The 18932-nt window shown below is 44.0% G+C and overlaps 1 protein-coding gene across 2 annotated transcripts in view; it reads right to left on the bottom strand.

Annotated features, from left to right (window-relative positions):
* Positions 1-1177: 1177 nt before the first annotated feature.
* Positions 1178-18932, bottom strand: part of POLA1 (DNA polymerase alpha 1, catalytic subunit) — a 293771-nt gene continuing 276016 nt past the window's right edge. For both annotated transcript variants that reach the window (XM_011234119.3, XM_034648774.1), the window contains exon 37: positions 1178-2292. In XM_011234119.3, the coding sequence (XP_011232421.1) occupies positions 2150-2292 (143 nt within the window). In that variant the 3' untranslated portion in view covers positions 1178-2149. The remainder of the gene's footprint in view (positions 2293-18932) is intronic.

The raw sequence follows: 18932 nt of genomic DNA, 5'->3' as shown, positions 1-18932 counted from the left end.
GGTACTCCCTCCTCAGCCGGGGAGCCTGCTTCTCCCTCTCCCTCTGCCCCTCCACCCACTTCTCTCTCTGTCTCTCTCTCAAATGAATGGATAAAATCTTAGAAAAAAAAAAAGAGAAAGCATCTATGGCTCTATTAGCTATTTTCGGGCCTGGGCTATGCTACATCTAACTTCCTACAGACTTGCTACAGAAACAGGTCCTGCCCTCACGGTGCTTGCTAGCTAGATGCAGAGACAAGAAGCAGAGCAGTAAGAAGTTATTTCAGCGTCCTGGAGTTTCTTGATGACCAAGTTCAGGATAACTCTCTATTTGTATTTACCATAACACCCCAGGTTCCAGAAACCAAGGAAAATATGCCTTCTCTTCAGAAAGCAATGTGGGGGCGTAGGCTCCAGAAGCACACATTGGAGAACCATCTCTAGAACTTTATATGACAAAAACAATGAAAACCACACTACTCTCTTCATTTCCCGAAGCAACATGGCTGTTCCCACTTGGGACAGGTTGGGGAGCGTGACATACCAAGGCATTCATTAATTAACCGACAGGGCCCTACACACGAATTGTCTCTGCTTAGAACCTCTGTCTCTTATACGGAGGAGAAAGTGAGGGAGAGAAAAGAGAAAGCAAAGCAAGACAGAAGACAGTGTCATCTCCACTGCTTTCACAAGGGGATTCACTAGTGTCCATGATGAGTGGCCTTTCTCCTGTGGGAGGCCTTTCTCTCAGAAGCCATTGGTCTCCTCCTTCTTCAAAAATAGACACCACTGGGCTCTTGGCTTAGCTCTCTGACTGTCCAAGTCAGCAAAGCACATAAGAAACCTTACTTCATCTCTTAAAGGACCCGAAGTCCACAGCAATTCTCCCAAATGCTGCTGAGAACATTCAGACATACAGCACTTGGGCATCTCAGAGCTGATTTTGAACCGGGCTGAGGTTTGGGAAGGGGATGGCCTCCAGTCATCCCTTACTCCTGGCTGCCACCTCTAGCCAACATTTTGCCCCTGATAAAGATTCACTGAGACTACTTTCCTTTCAGAGAACTTTATTTAAGCAGGCGGGAAGAAGCACAACATATTTTTCTTTTAGAAAAACAGGTAGACATTTAAAAAAAATATATAGCACAGTGTACAGGGGAAATATATTCTGTTAGTATAATCTTACCAATAATGTAAGAATGGAAAGACTGCTATATTGAAACTGCTATACTGAAATGCATTTGGCTTCCGGCAAAGAGGCACCACTGTGAAGAAATGGAAAAAGGAAAAAAAAAAAAGCAAAACAGAAAAAGCCAAAACAAAAAACCAAAACAGCACCAGGGCTAATTAACCAAACCTCCTCCCAATTTCTTCTGAATACAACACAATGATCCTTGTCCCAACCTCTACACATTTTAAAGGAAATGTTATCGGATATCAAATTATTTTAAAATGTGTTTTCCTACTATATAAACCTTACCTGGACTTTCTACTGAAGGGGGGAAAAAAGGCATGTGAGTGCAAAGCACCTGCTCAGTGTGTGTGTGCACGTGCAACTCTGGAGCGAGTCAATGAACAAATACGCTCTGTTTAATCTGTTTAGTAGATGCAAGGCTCCTCTATGTCCCCCCTCGGCTACCTATATAAAAGACAAGACTGAAAAGGACAGCCGCTCCTGGAACCAGCGGCTCGGGCAACAGTTGGGTTTAGACTGGGTTTAATTGGTGTGTGAAAAGGCAAAATGTTAGCACTCCTACCAGGCTTCATAAATCTCTCTCTGGGGGCAGCTCTGCTGAAGGCCCTGGGGCAAAAGCCTGGGGTCCCCTGCATTCCAGCCACTCTCTAATTTCTCATCCCTCACCTACCCCACCCCTCGAAATCCAGTCCCGAATAGGAAGCAGCCAGCTCTTCAGCCACTTTGCAAAGGGCTCCAGGCCGTGTTTCAATAGTGGGGGATATACTGTGACAGGAAGGCTCTTCCCGTGTTCTCTGATGCTCGGGAGATGAGTGACTGTTGCGGTCCCCCTTCGGTAATGCCCTGAGATGCAGTCCTAAAGGAAACGTGATGCCCGAGAAGCAGGCAGGGCCCCGTGGAGGTGGTGAAGTTGCCAGGAAGCCGGTCTTCTTGCTTCATGCCCCCTCCCCCCCACTGCCCACTTCTGGGGTTCCCTCAGGGCCTCACGGCACAGTCAGCGAAGAGTTTGCTGAGGTTCACTTCCGAGTAGCCACTTCGGGACAAGAACTGCTCTGCCGTGTTCTTGAGTTTTTGGTAGTCCTGACGAACTTTGGGGGTAAAAAACTTCTTCCACTTATCTAAAAAGAAATAAAAATAAAAGGTTTACAAGTCTCAGAGATAGCGTCCTTAAAGGCCATTGAGTATTTATTGGTCAAGCACTAGAGAAGAGGGTGTGGATTCTGTTCGCAGTTCCGTGTCTTAGATGTCCTCACGGTCCCGTGGCTGGTCTACACCCAGGGCCAGTCCCATGCCGGGATGGAGGGGGCGGGTGAGACCCCTAGATTCCTCTGTGGGAGCCTGTCTTCCTTTGCCCTGCTCGCCGCTTCTCCCCACCTCCCTGACACAGCGGCCCGGGGGACAGGCAGGGCAGGGCCCCGCTCTACGGATGCGAGCTGCAGGTGCAGCAGCCAAGGTGAGCCCCACCTGCAGCAACTGCTCTCGCCGCGCTGTCAAGCATGTGCGTGCAACTGCATGCAAAGGATGGATGTGGCAGGAAAGACTTTGCCTCAAAGGAAGCCAGAGCCTCCCAGAGCAAAGTCTGGAGCAGCTGGGCCTAGTTGGCTTTCAGGCCCTTTGGTCTGTGTCCCTCGGCTACACAAAACGCCCCTGTTGACAGAGGTGAGGGGTAGGCTGTCTGGAGAGCACCTGTCCATTGGTACGATTTCTTCTTCTTTGTCCACACTGTATGCCTGTGAACTCTGGGTATGCAGCAGCCCTTCCTCTGTCTCCTGCCGCTTCTACCCACTCGTCTCTGGCCTTCCCATTTTGAGAAGGGCACTACCAGCCAGAGAGGAGATCCTTCCCTTCCCTTCCCAGAGGCTGCTACCTCTAAACTGGCTCGTTTAAAGGAGCAGTAGGGCCGAGACACCGAGGTCTGATCTTTTGAAAAATAAAGCGACCTTGCCCCTGATGCTTAAGATGACACAGTTTTGGTTCAAAGCTGCTCAGGAACCCCGTGAGGTGTTTGGAGAGGCCGACTTTTTTTTTTTTTTAAATCCCCATTTGCTGGCTGAGGAAGGTGGGAGGTCAAGTCACTCACCAGAGGTCACACAGCTGGAAATCTGGGATGAAGAAATGCAAGCCCAGGTATCCAGAACCCTGAGTCCACACTTGGGAAGACAGGCTCACTCGTGCACCGCCCTCACCCTACCCTGCGTGCCAGCTCCCAGAATGAGGTGCGCAAGCCGCCAGACGCCGGCCTGTGCCAAGCCAGGCTGCCCCACGCCCTGGAATAGGAAAGCATCGGGAAGCAAACACGGAAGGAGTGCACATCAACCAAAAAGGAAAACCCCAGTGAAACAACAGAGCAACACCGAAGTCTACAAAACACCGGGCAAACTAAAGCTGAGTCTCAAGATCTTTGCTCCTTAGCTACACATTCGCATTTGTTCTCCACGACCTTTTCTAAATTACGGCAATTGCCTTTCAAGAAACAACAACAAAAAGTTTTGTGGAGAGGATTTAAGTGCCCAAGGGAGGTGGAAAAAGAGAGGCGAGGAGGGAAAGGGAGAGGGAGGGAGGCATTGGTAGCCGGCTATAGAAAGACACTTTGAAAGTTCTAATTATGGGAGTCTGGGAATCCACAACAATGGCCCCCCGAGCAGGGGCTGAGCAGGGGCGGCGCTCCCGGCAGGCCAGAGCTGCGGCGGCGCCCGGGCATGTGAATGACACAAGCGCAGGTGCTGACTGGGGCGACTGGGGCGCACATTTCAAGAGCTGCAGAATAAGGAGCAGGGGAGGAAGGGAGAGGGCATCGCTCCTGATGTGTTTACCTCCTCTGCTGATGGGATATTGACTTTTCCCACCAGGTTGGTTAGAAAGGGGACTATTTACGCTGCCACACAGCAGAGTTAGAATGACAACCAGCGTCACTCGGTGCTCTTCTTCGTAAAAGACAAGTGTGACCGCCAGCATATCCCATAGCCAGTCAATACAGCCAAGCACCATTCCACGCCAGTTAGACATGCAGATAAAAGCTCCCACTTGCTTCCCCAATGAGAATTTAATCAATAACATATGGAAGGTCTTCTAGGAAACAGAACCACACGAGCTGGCACAGGCGCGGCAGAGGGGGAAGCAGGGGGGGGGGCCCTACCCCTTCTTTGTGTTTTTTGTCAGCCCCCTTCAGGCACGTAGACCCCCTACGTTAGGCTTCGCATGAAACTGCTCTCCTGTTTCCTTTTACTGCTACACCCACCACCATAGAACTGAACGGAAAATACCAGCGTTAAAGGGTGGAAACCAGTTAATGTGGCCAGGAACACCTGATTCCTTCTCCCTGCTCTGGTTTTGGGAATTGGTAAAGAGGCCACTGGCACAGGCACTGCAGGTCAGGCACTGGATGACAACAACTGTTAAAGAGACTCCAAGAGGCCATCGGCAAGGGGCAGGGAAGACCAGCCCACCCCGGTCCACAGAGATGCCAGGGACTGGGGCTGTTGCTGTCTCAACAACCAGCACGAAGAATCCAAACTTCATCAACTGGGGAAGGCAATGCTTTTTCTACATACAAGTGCACCAGCCAAATATATTCCAGTGGCCAGAACTATCACTGAAATCACTCATTTTAATACCCCAGCGAAGCGAATCTACTTTTCCTGGGAATAACCTCTGAGGAACACATATCTACAGCTTACTGGTGCTTTCTACATGCTGACTCCTTAGAGTTATATATTAATTATCAAAAATATCCTGTCCCCAACCCTTACGAAAGCAGTGAAAACCAAGGTAGCCTAGACATTAATTATTGACAGTATTTTACCAGGCACGAAAATGAACCGCTAATTTAAAAGGTGGTTTCTACTGATTGGAATAAAAAACCTCACAATCAGGCAAGTTACAGTGTTTGCTATATGGGATGAACTAGACCATCACCTGCAGGTTGAACCTGTCTTAAATATTTTCTTTAGAAGTTAACGGATCCAATCAAACGTTAGAACTGTTTGATAAAATGGAGCGTTTTCCATCGAAGGAAAGCATCTATACTTCAGAGATTTTATTTCCCTATCAGTAAACCAAAAATCTTTTTCAGCTGTACTCTTTGTAAAAACCCCTTTTGGACTTAAGGAAACACACTCAACTAGAAACCACGAGGCAAAGACATTTTAACATCGCCTACTGGTTATTTTATTTTAATTAAGGCAGGCTTAGGCACACAGGCAGCAGCCGTCTCTGTTCTGAATGTCTGTTTCATTTATTTCCGTGCAAAGGTATCAAACAACAGTCAGTTATAATTGATTCTGTCAGGTGTTATACAGTCAGTCATAATTGTCTCTGTGTAGAGGTGTGTCAATTTACTATATCTGAATTAAATATTCTGTCAATTATGAAATCAGGTAATAATTTCAGTCAGTTTTTTAATTGCATGGCTTCCCACCATACAGTTCTCTGCTTTCCCACCGTTTCTAATCCATAGCCTCCCTCTCTCAATGCAACGTGAGCTTTGCCTCAAGGGGTGGAATGCCAGAAGCTTTAGGAATTCTGAAAGAAAGCCACTTTATGATTTAAAGCCACCCAAACTATAGAGAAGTGCTGGAGCCTCTGGCCTGGCCGGCTCTGTCCTGAGTATCCATCAATCACCGGGTCTGGGCAACGCAGAGTAGTTGAAAGATCTTAAGAGAGATCTATGTTTCAAAGACAAACGCATTCGGGCCCCCGATCAACTAACAAGTATATAAACACTTCTCAAAATAAGAAATAAAAACCATCATCTTCCAGTCAGTTCTTTAGAAACAAATTCACAAGGCACAGCGCCAGGCACACTCTGTGTACAAGGCATTTACTGACTGAACAACGCCTCGAGGTCCAAGTCTCGCCCGTGAAATCACATGGTAGACGCTACCAGATTTCTAAGGGCTGAAGAGTCTGTTGGTCCACTATCCAGCTCCATTCCTACTTATAAATAATTATCTCCAGTTTTCTTTTTCTCTTTTTTGTTGATACCAAAATACAGCCTTCAAACAGAATAAAATATCCATGGTTTAGCTCAAGTACTCTACTAGGCTGATGTGACAAGTATTTAGAAGCGTGATTATAATTCTCTCCACTACTGGTCTGGTTCAGGTTCAATTAACACAGGCTTGCTGCAGCCTGGTGGTGGTGCTGCAGGGCCCCCCCACCAGGAAGGGCTGGTCAGTGCAAGTGTGGGAAAGAGCAGGGGGTGATGGGAGAAGGGAGGAGACAGGGCGAGAGATGTAAAGAATGCCACTTCCACAGCAGAAAAACAGAAGGGGAGAGTCGCGCCCCTCACCATGTTTCAGTGGAGAGAGTCACCTTGAAAGAGATCAAAAATTTCCTTTCAACTGGATGAAGTGATTCTATCAGGGTTGGGTTTGGGGTGTTTGTATTTGTCATGTCGGAAGAAAATTGCCCATGCAGCCCCCTTGCTGAGGTTATAAAAAGTACTGTCAACCACACTGGACAGAATTTTTTTGGGGGGGTGCAGAGAGGGGAAAAAAACACATTGTGCAGGATCATTAAGCACTGTTGTATAAATAAAGTTAGAAGATCAAACGAAAGAGGGGACTCGGGTTAAATGCTGGAAGACAAGCTTAAATAAAGTTCTAAGAAAAAAAGCAAGGCACGCTGTAATTCCAAGAACCTATTACTTCAGACAATTTACTTCAAAAAATAAAATCAGAATGGTAAATGATTACCCAAAAGCAATCATGTCATCATCACTGAGAGATGGAATAAAATAATTTTTTGTGAAGTGGCTGAATGAGAGCAACTTAAAAGCCACGGAGCCTGTCAGAAGCACATTATTTCTTTTTACACCCCGTTTCCCAATTCATCTCAGTGCTGCTGACTAACCTCGGCTCCCAGCAGGTGGAGCATTTAAAATAAATAGCATTTCCTACAAAACGCGCTCCAACTGCCCCATGACAGACGCTTCCAATTCCCGGCCAGCCACTGGATCAGCTTCAGCGGTATCTAACAAGGTGTAAATACAATAACAAGCATGTAATTAAGTGAGCATGATGAAGTTAATGGAGATAATTCATTCCATTTTGGGCTTATGAATATTCTATTAGATGTTATCAGGCAGCTGGAATAGCTGTTAATTTAATCATCATTCAGACCAGCAAAATGTTCTTTGTGCGAGCATAATTGCAGAGAATGAATAATTGATTTGACAATTGTACCAGTGGATTTCAAACAGTTCTGTGCGCTCTCAGAGCAGGAAGGGAGGAGAACTGGAATACTCAAAGCACTGAAGAGGTGGCAGAGAAGCCAGCCTGTAAATTGAACATTATCAGGACACAGATAAAGGACAATTTTTATTTTATCAATGCAACACAATTACATTACAGTGCGCTAGTAATCATTCTGCCCACACTTTAAAAAGGGAAATAAATTACTCTTCATGGGAAAGGACAAAAAGAAATATCAAAACCATTTAGAATCCATTGATATTGGATATTTAATTTTTTTGCATTATATTTTATTGTAGGAAATATCAAACTGTGTTTGAAATTGCTGGCACATTTAACTCTGTTACCTGCAATCAGGTACACAGATTGTATTTTACACGTATCTCTGCATTACAGCATGTTCTATGAATTACAATGACTTTATTGCAATTTTTCAAAATTACCCTAATGTTTAAAAAGAGCCATCATTGTGGTATACAAAAGTATTGTACACTTAACTACAGAACTCTGTTCTGGATACGGTGAACAACCAGCAAAATCTTATTCTCCAAATGGGTCTATACTGCATCTGGGCGGAAAAAGTAGCAACAAAATGTTGACCTCGAAAAACAAGCAGTTTCCAACACGAAACTAAGTTTTATCAAGGATAAACTCTACCAAAGACCTATGGTTCTGAGTTACTGACCCAGCAGACAACAAGTCAGGGCCCCCCAAGGCCCCCAGTGGGACTACAACTGCAGTTTGCAAATAGCCTTCACGGCATCCTATTCTACAAGCCTGTGACTAACTTTTAATTTATAAAATTAAAGAAAAATTTTTTTTAAGTTTTTATTTAAATTCCAGTTGCTTAACATACCGGGTAATATTTGTTTCAGGCGTACAATGTAGTGATTCAACACTTCCGTACATCACCCAGGGCTCATCACAAGTTACAAGCTTGTAATTTAATCAAAGCCAATGGGATAGATAGCAACCTCAGCGGAATTTGATGTGAGCGCTATTTTTCAATACACAGGAAGTCATGAGAAGATAGGAATATTCTAAATATCTTAATGTCGAATCAATGTTCTGTGACAGACAAGAACGAAGATGATTAGCCCCACGTCAGTGTTGCTCAAGGAGGGTTGAAAAGTAGAATCACCTGGGAAGCTACCCCCCAACCCCCCTGGCTAACATACCCATCCAGTGCCACCACCCAACTCCATTCTCACATGTCTTTGTGGAGAAAAGAGAGGTGAAAAATGTGTTTATTAGCTTTTTATCTTACTTTATTTTTTTAAGAGTGAGAGCACGTGAGTGGGACCCAGGGAAAGAGAAGGAGAGAGAATCTTTAGCAGGCTTCACGCCCAGCATGGAGCCCAACACAGGGTTTGATCTCATGACCCTGAGATCATGACCTGAGGGGAATCAACAGTCAGACGCCTAAGCAACTGAGCCACCCAGTTGCCCCTGTTCGTTGGCTTTTTAAAGATTCGCAGATTCTGATGAGTTTACACCTCTTCCACTGAGGATAAGAACCACCAACTTTTCAGGTATTTCCAATTACAATGGCCTCACAGCACTGAAATAGCATTTTCCACCACCACAATTCTTCCTGAAGACCTCAGTCTTACAAAGGCTCATGTCAGCAACAATATCTAAGAAGTGTACACCATACATTTATGGTTCACATACTATTTCTAATCTGGATGTTTAACGATCTTAAGCTCTACTTACATGGTTTCTGAACCTGGATGCATAAACCAATTCAGACTGATTAATATACTATTTGGTGACATGCACTAACCACAGGATCTGGAAATCATTTACCCTGGAGAGTGAACAGGGTGTGGGTGTGTACATGGGCTGGCACACTCTTGGGAGCAAAGGACAGGCAGGGGAGGGAAAAGAGAATGCCTAAGTATTAAATGCAGGAAGTGTAGACTGGGAGCTAGCATTGGCTTCAGAACTGGAAATTCTGGACTCATTTCTGGGCTCTCATCTCTGGATGTCAAGCCCCTGCTTATTTTCCCTCACTTTAATGAACGAGTGGGTTGAAGGGTTAGTGTGCCAGCAGTTTCCAGGAAGAAGTAGCGCTCACCAAATGTTAGTCACCACCGACAATGACGGCAATAGGCGGTACAAGCTACAGCCACGTTCCAGAGGTAGGAGAAGAAAGAGCCTTCACGGTCTAGCAAATATGCACAAGGGGCACCTGTGGAATGGGTTCCACACTCTGGGTCTGGGCCAAAGGCTGTGGTACCAGCTAAGCTTTTATCTTCTTGGGGATAAAGGCAAAGAACACAGGCCTTGCCCTGGTGGCTCCTTGATCCTCTGGGTATTCCCTTCTCACCAGCCTTCTGTTCTCACAGCATAGGCTACTGTGTCAGAGACAGTTCTAATCCACGTAAATGGATGGAAATGTGGTTGCGCCACAGTTGGACATGAAAGTAACAGCTGTGCTATGATCAGGGTCTAAGCCACTGCCACTTTCTAGACAGAAGACAGAGAAAGGGCTGTGCCCTCCTCAATCCTGACATTAAGGCAAGCCACCTCTAACACTCCCATCTGCACACGGGGGATGGATGCAGCCACAACTACTCCAAGGGTTCTTACATTTCCTGGGTTCCATCTTTGTTCGTGGGTAGCATATATTACCTCTCAACTTCTGTATCACGTGTCTACATGTGTCATACCCAAGATGGTTAATTACGTTCTCTGTGGAGGGAAAAACTTTTTTAAAAAAGTTTTTGTTTATTTATGTCAGAGAGAGAGAGAGAGCGCACAGGCAGGGGGAGTGGCAGGCAGAGGAGGCAGCGCAGGGAGAGGGAGAAGCAGGCTCCCCACTGAGGGACTCCATCCCAGGACCCTGAGATCATGACCTGAGCCGAAGGCAGATGCTTAACTGACTGAACCACCTGGGCATCCCAACATAAGCATTTTTGATTAATTCAAACAAAATAGGTATTCTGGCAACATATTTTTAAAAGATTTATTTATTTGAGACAGACAGCAAAAAGAGAGAGCGTGCAAGAGAGAGAGCACACGCTCACACGCGAGGAGGTGCAGAGGGAAAGGGAGAGAGAGTCCCAAGCAGATTCTGAGCTGAGCATGGAGCCCAATGCGGGCCTCGATCTCAAGACCCTGAGATCACGACCGGGGGTGAAACCAAAAGTTGGACGCTTAACCGACTGTGCCACCAGGCACCCCAGGTATTCTGGCAACATATTAATATAATAAGTGACTATATATTCTTCCAGGTTGTTAGATGAGCCCTCAGTTCTTCACCATGCAGGCCCACCCCAGGACAGCTCATAACATGGCAGCTGGTTTCCAGCAGAGTCATCAGTCAGAAAGCGAGAAAGCACACTCAAGACAGAAGTCACAATCTTTTGTAACCTAATCTCAGAAGTAACATTCCATCCCTTTTGTGACTCGGTCTTGCCGACACTCAAGGGAAGAGGATTACTGCATAAGAGTGAAACTAACAGGCAGGGATCACTGGCTGCCATCTTAGAAACTGCCTATTAGAGAGGGCCATTGCCCTGGATAAGCGGTGGGAATACAGGAAAACATGAATAAATATATTATTTGCCAACTTGTTGGGTTATGTATTATGCAACATATGCTATAATATGCTATTACAAAAAAGCCCACAGATTCAGCATGCAATGTCTAAGAGATGGGGGAACTCTAAGGCCTTAAGAAATCTGAGAGGAAGCAGAGGAAGTCAAAGGCAGACTTTGAAACGACTGCTTACCATCAAACTCATTACCCAAAGAAAATATAGGAAGGCAAATTCTGTACCAGATACATTTTTTAGCTGCTCTGGATTTAATGTTTATGTAAAATGGATGTGGTTTTGGATTTCTGACTCATCAGATACAATATAAATATTAAAACTTAGAGAACTAACTATAAAGCCGGAAATACCAGTGTTGTCAGGGTATCAGGATTAATAACCTTTATCTTCTTAAATTCTACGAACTGATACACCGTAATCTCTCTGGGATGAGTTCTTCCATTAAGCTACTGTGATTTTGTCCTTGGATACCTGAAGACTGTGAGGTATTCCTAATTCCAGAATATATCAGTGAGACTTTTTAAACAGGATTCTCCACCAGTTTCCATAGAACTGACCATATATCTTGAAACATTAACTGATTAATCACTAAGATAGCCACTGTACCTCTTTGTCAATTCTTCCAAAGACTCCAGGACTGTCCAGGGAAGGTAATGGGCGGCAGCTCTTTCACCATCCTTAGCCACTTTAATACTGACATCCCTCCTCTTCCACAATTAACATCAAGGCTCCATGGAAAGTGACTGTCCTAAGGAAAAACTACCTTAGAGAAAAGGCTGGAGGCTCACGTGAGACTAGATGACCTAAATGAAGCCATTAATAAATATAAGCTGAATGGAATGAAATTCTCCCTGCAGAATTTGTAAAAATTTGGGAAGACTGGACTAAAACCTACTGAAGGTGACTTTCTCTTATTTTGTTTTAAAGATTTTTTATTCATTTGACAGAGAGAGAGAGAGACAGAGAGAGAGAGAGAGAGAGAGCACTAGCAGGGGGAGCAGCAGAGAGAGAGGGAGAAGCAGGCTCCCTGCAGAGCAGAGAGCCGGATGTGGGGCTCGATCCCAGGACCCTGGGTTTATGACCTGAGCCGAAGGCAGACGGTTAACCAACTGAGCCACCCAGGCACCCTTTCTCTTAAAAGAGATGGTCCCTTCAGGCTTCCTTCTTACAAGGATGGGCAAACACTGAGCACACGTGCTGATTCCAAAATGGGGGGGGCAGTATTTACTTGGAGTAGTAAGCAAATATTTGGTATTTTATGTTTTATACCTTTCGTTATTATAGGTCAAGGATTAGCAAACTATGACCTGAAGACCAAATCTACACTGCCCCTTGTTTTTGTCAATAAAGTTTTACTGGAACATGCCCTGTGTTTCTTCGTACTGTCTCTGGCTATAATCATGAAGCTGAGTAATGGCAGTGGAGCCCGTCTGGTTCTCAAAGCTCAAAATCTTCACTACCCAACCCTTTATAGAAAAACACTAGCCAGGGGCGCCTGGGTGACTCAGTTGTTAAGTGTCTGCCTTCGGCTCAGGTCATAAACCCAGGGTCCTGGGATCGAGCCCCACATCGGGCTCCATGCTCTGCTGGGAGCCTGCTTCTTCCTCTCCTACTCCCCCTGCTTGTGTTCCCTCTCTCGCTGGCTGTTTCTCTGTCAAATAAATAAATAAAATCTAAAAAAAAAAAGAAAAGAAAAGAAAAGAAAAACACTAGCCAATTCCTATTATAGAGAGGGTTACAAAGGTACATATCCTATGGTTTCATCCTAACAATAACCCAGTAAGTTGAACAGAAGAGACATTATACCCATGAAGAAACCGGACCAGGAGGCTTTCTGCAAGGTCACAAATCTAGTTCATGCTCTTTCCTCTAAAGTCTCTTTGTGGAGAGACACGAAGAGAAACTCTTATTCTCCTACTCCTCAGCCTGCACAAATTTTTTTTTAAGGCACAAGTTCTCCTCACAGTACTCTTACATAAGATTTTCCATAGCTGGCCCAGGCAACTGAAAAGTCTTTGGAATTTTAACAAATGCTGATGCAGGATGCTACAATGAACATCCTCATTTTTTTTCACGCATAAAATGGAGCTGCTAGGGCATGTAAGGCAAAATGTTCCACTTTATAGATGTTTAAATTTGCTCTAATTAAAATCAGAATCTTTATTTCAGTATTTTTTTTTGGCTTTTCTTGGATGAAGGTCAAATGATATTGGAGAAGAGATGGAATGAGCACATCAGGGAATGTCCTATTGCATATTCCAGATTCTTCTCGAATGCATAACCCCTGCGGTAAAACTTAAGAAAATCCTTATACCTGCTACTTAAAAAAAAAAAAAAGGGGGCCTCTGGGGCATGTGGCTGGTTCAGTCAGTAGAGAGTGTGACTCTTGATCTAGGAGTTATGAGTTTGAGCCCCATGTTTGGTGTAGAGATTACTTAAAAACTGTAATCTTGGGGCGCCTGGGTGGCACAGAGGTTGGGCGTCTGCCTTCGGCTCAGGGCGTGATCCTGGCGTTATGGGATCGAGCCCCACATCAGGCTCTTCTGCTATGAGCCTGCTTCTTCCTCTCCCATTCCCCCTGCTTGTGTTCCCTCTCTCGCTGGCTGTCTCTATCTCTGTCGAATAAATAAATAAAATCTTTAAAAAAAAAACTGTAATCTTTTTTTTTTTTAAAGGCTTCTTATTAAGGCATTTTTTTGAGAGAATCTGTTAGTAGCTGGAGAAACTCACCACCTCCATTTCTGTATGCTTAATATGCACACTTTTCGCTGCCAAGCAAGAATCCCCACACTGCTCTGCATTTTTACTATGAGAATCCTCAACATATACTTTTTAATGCTTAGTCCAAAGATAATTACAAAATGGGTCTTACTGATTTGCAAATTGTTGCTATCCATTTAAAGCTATGTCACATTTACAACTCAATGATTAAAAGGGAAAGCAGTATGTCTTCCCCTGCACAGTTCTTGATTAAGTCACTGAATTCTCTGAAGCCTCTGACCTTGTTCAGCAGCCTCTAGGCCAGCATTTCCCTCACTTCGCAGATGGAAGCAGAGAGTTCCAGGGGAAGGCAGGTAGTAAAGGAACACAGCAGAATGACAGAATGCCTGAAGCGCAATTCCACAGAACAGGAGAAAGGTGCCGAGGGAGGTCTAACTGCTGGCCTGGATGCATCTCACCATGCAGGGCAGTTGCCTTCCCGTATTAAGACAGGACCACTGACACTCCAGAGTGTGCAAGGGATTCGCTGAGATGGCACTAGCGAGTGGGATGGTTCTGAATACTGCCTGCATCGTTCCTGGAGTCTTTTCTTGCATATGTTAGGAAAAATAGAAATGCTCTCAAAGTAGAAACTGAAGGAAAATAGGGATCTGAAACATGCTTGAAAATAAGCCCAGAAAACCAGTGTGATACCTGGAAAGAACTCTGGACCAACGTAAGACCGAGAATTTGTAGACACTATAAATCCTGATCGGTGGGGCATATTAGGCTACCCCCATCTCTACCACCAAACGACTCTATCTCTTATTGGCAAATAACCTGTGCTTGGACTTCTGCACTTGTTCTTTCAACAAATATTTACTGAGCACCCGCTGGGTGTCAAGGACAATTTGGGATTGGGTGGGGCCAAATTAAGGAATCAAAAGATAAATTAGTGTGACCCCTGTACTTTAGCACCAGTTTGGCATTCCAGCTGGATTAAAAAAAATACATAAATAAGTAAAGGCAGTACAACTCCATGAACCCACAAGAGAAGCACAAATTATTAACTCATTTAACAAGTATTTTCTGAGTGCCTACTACATGCCAGATACTGTTCTAAGCCTTGGGGATACAGGAACGAACCAGACAGACAAAAATGACGGCCTTCATAAGGTGGAGAGTCTGGTGAAACTACAGATATGATTGACATAAAGAGAACAACCCATCAGAGATAGCAGAAAGCTGAATAAAATAGAAGGCAGCCATCCCAGAAATCTGAGTTGCTTTTATCGTTACTCCAATACACCTAATAGATCACAACTCAATTATTTTCAGCACAGATTATACGATATTTATGTAATTTTAAAAGTGTAAATAAATTCTGAGGCAATGGAGCAGGCTTGCAGTGTTGCTGCCACCCTCAAAATAGTCCATCTATTGGCCCTGATTTTAAAAATATGGCTCACTCCAAAAGACATCCGATCCAATGTCTACAGCTGCCATCTGGCCTACAGCCATCGTAGGGAGTCGCTTTCATTCACAAGCAGTGCCAGTGGAGGGGGGATATGAGACGGAGAGAGGGTAAATTCCATTTGTGCTATTAAAAAAAAAAGTAGAACAGTGAACCCAGTGGTTGAAAAGTGAAGAGAAAAAGAAGAAAACAGTCATCTTGCTATAGAAACCGGAGAATTATGTTCTTGCTCTCCCCCACTTTTTTTTGCTTTCACACTGTACAAACTCTAGCACCCTGAACAACTCAGTCTCCTGCTATTTCCAGCACTTTAGAGAAACTTTTCAACGTTTCTGTTTGACACAGTTTTGCAACAGGGAGGTGAAGACAATAAGTAAACAGGTAGTGAAGGGCTATTTAGAGAGCTGGTCAGTCACAGTAACAAGAAAGGGAAAAACGCCACCGGAACAGAACAGGCAGCCTCCGCGCAGCAGCCACAGACGGCACATGACCTCTGACAAACAGTTTTCAGAGTAATTTTAATGCTCCTCTGGATTTAACTTGACTAACTGGTAGCAATTGAGCACATCTCCCCCCCCCCTTTTCCCGTGGCAGCAGTTATCTAAAATGCTACAATAACAGCATCAGAAGGAGAATGCTGGAAGATTGGTTTTCCATTGTGCCGCTGAACTGGCATAATGCCCACTTTAAAAGCAATTCGCTGCTCATCACTGAAATCTGGCAGACACGACACTAAATGCCTTGAGGGAAAGAAAGGGACTTGAGAAGGGGGAACCCACTCCAACCACCACGCAAGGGGGGAAAAAGCGCCACAGATGATGAATCTGGGTAAGAAGAGAAAATTGCCAAATGAAAAGTTGAGCATTGCATGCAGACTCCCAACAGGCTGTACTTAATTTGCTAGAAGAAGATTTCGTCTACAGGTCTGCATTAGCACTAGCAGAACAAAACAAAAGCAAAATATAGATTTATGTCTGTCTATTGTTCTGATGAAGCAAAAACCCAGTGAGTTCTGTCAATCATGTGTCAAACACGTCTTCCCCGTTTTATTTACCACCAAATATAATGAGTAAATATGTGATAATAAAACTCTTCTTTTTACATGGACATATACAATTTTTCCTCCTGCTAAATACAGGTAATGATTTAGGAAGCTTTCAAAATGTCTTTTTACTGTCAATAAAACTAATTCTATTCCCATTTTCATGTAAAAAAAAAAGGCTTTACGAATGAAAATTCAAATTAAAATTCTGATTATAGTGTAGTGTGACAACACCTGTATTTATAATTTTACTGTCAGCTAGCTTGTAGTGTTTAACAATAGCTCGAAGTAGAAAAGTAATTGGAATTTGTCTGTAACATGCCAGATGACGGCATTGGGAGCTTTGCTACGCTACAGCAAATTTGGTTTGATGGCAAAATAACCTCACTGAGATTTCTGTAAATCTAAGGTTATTGGGACTGGAGAAGGGGAAGGTCTCCCAGGATAAATCCCATGGGACCCTTCTGGAATGTGCAAAATCTTAGAGATTCTACCTGAGGAGTCAAGACTGCTGTGACCCTGACATGCGCTCCTGGCCTGTCATCTCCCCCGCAGCCTCGAAAACGGAGCTGATGCAATTTAGTTTCTAGAGTTGCTCTGGAAAACCAAAGACCAGATAAATAATGGCGGCGAAACCCTGTTGTTTCTAAAACGGACCAATGACGTCATGTAGCTATGAACGCGGCAGAAGTGGGTGGGACAGGGGATCCATCAAATGAGGGGAAGCATACTTAGGGACTGTAAAGCACCAAGGTGGGACAGGGCAAATCCGTATGAGTGACAAGGAATGGAACACTTCCCATTACTCAAAGGCTGCACAGCCAGGAGCACTAGAGATGTTTATTGTATTCATTCATTTTCAATAACCACAGATAAATAATATAGGTACCCACACAGATGCCTTAGATTTGCTATTTATCAAAAGATTAAGAGAAAACTTACACATCCCACTTATACTTTTACCGAAGCAATATGAAGAAAATTATTTAAAGCAGTGTTCTGCTGTCAACTTGAATCTTTCAAAACTCATAAACACATGCTAATCTCCACACAGAACTTGCCTCACTCTAGTCTACAAGTGAAAAGCCCATCTTTTTCATTATCCTAAAGATAAAAAAAAGAAGCCACATACAAAAGAAAAACAGAATGACAGTGATGTTTTAGTTTACACTAGATATGGCAACACACACAAACTGTCAAAACTATGGAATGAAAAAAGCTGTTATCAAGCAACTGTCAAGAGAGTCCTCTGAGATTTGGAAATCTTGTGTTTATTGTAACTACTGCACATTACACAAAGAAAGAAACATCCCTCTCCTTGCTCTTGCTGCTAAATATCATGCAAGAGAACACAGGCTTCTCCCTCAGTATTTAGATTAATTTTTTCCCCCGTGTGTAATTCTGTGCTTGACAGAGCTGCTTCCCTCCTCCTAGCTTTTCTACAGTGTGGCCAAAGTTCAGAGTGAAAACTCCAAGTTACATCAAACATTATTTCATTTCAAAAACCATCACCACCCTCATTTCATGTTGCTAGCTGGTTGTCTATCCGTAAGAGTGGAGTCCGTTAACATCAAAATGCAGAGACTTCACCTGAATGATTTTCCTGACTTAGGGAGTTCTACTAAAAAAGCATATAGTTGAAAAGACACACACACTTACCATCAAATGATTTTTAATTTGTGACTCTTTCTCTTTCCATCTCTCTATTAGTGGATACACAGAGAAATCCCTCAAGGAAAACCACTAATTTATAAAGGGGAGACATGGAAAATACAGGGTCCAAATCTTTTCCAAAGTGCACAGATATTAGTGATTTACAAGTCATTTCCCCCATCCCAGACTCAACGGGCAAAATCTCCCTTGTAATTTTACTGGTGCTGGTACATTTTATTATACTCCTAACCTGGTCCTTCCCTCTGAACACAGAGGCAGCATCACTCACAGCCTGACTTAATTCCGTTCTGAGACCCACATGGCCCGCTCAGCTGAGCGCAGAGCAGACCCTCATCACCAACAGCAGCAGCTGCCCCTTGATTAATGTAAGTAAAGGCATTGTTCAGGTGTTTCCAATTTTATTTTTCATGTTTCCTTCAGATGCCGAACATTCGCCTTCTGACATTCCTCAGGATGGAGAAAAACTGCACAGCAAAACCCTTATAACAAGTGTACTCGCCTGCATTCAGACAAACCGTGGGCCAAATCAAATCACAAAATACATTAGTGCCAAAAAAAAAAGTTACCAGTGCATATGGGCTGATATACAGAACAACAGTCCTAACTCCTGACCGTCGAGATGCCACTGAATTTACTTCTGTACATCTTGCTGGCACCCTCCCTGTGCGGAGAGCTAATGAGCACATCAGGACACTACTGATGAACATGTCCACCATCTCAGTGATGGAGAAAAGAAGTCAATGTGTCTTAAGTGGATCTTGGCTCTAAATAGGTTATAATGGTTACCCAATACTTAGAACATACTTATTTTGGGTTTCAGTGACCTGGTATGACTCAAGTCAGCAACAGAATAGGTCAGTCAAATTTTAACCTGAGGTAAAAACAGTTTAGTGATGTCAGTTTTATAAAAATGAAGATGATTGCCTAGTAAAGAAAATCTAAATTCCTCTAAACCCTTATGTAAACTTTTATGATTTTTTTTTCAAAGATTTTTATTTATTTGAGAGAGAGAGAGAGTGCGAGCAAGAGAGAGAGACAGCAGGAGCAGGGTGAGGGGCAGACAGAGAAGCAGACTCCCTGCTGAGCAGGGACCCCCCCCCCATCCCCCCATG

Source organism: Ailuropoda melanoleuca, chromosome X (assembly GCF_002007445.2).
Source record: "Ailuropoda melanoleuca isolate Jingjing chromosome X, ASM200744v2, whole genome shotgun sequence".
Lineage (NCBI taxonomy): Eukaryota > Metazoa > Chordata > Mammalia > Carnivora > Ursidae > Ailuropoda > Ailuropoda melanoleuca.
Note: the sequence above shows the minus strand (reverse complement) of the source record. Positions and strands in the feature narration are given on the sequence as shown.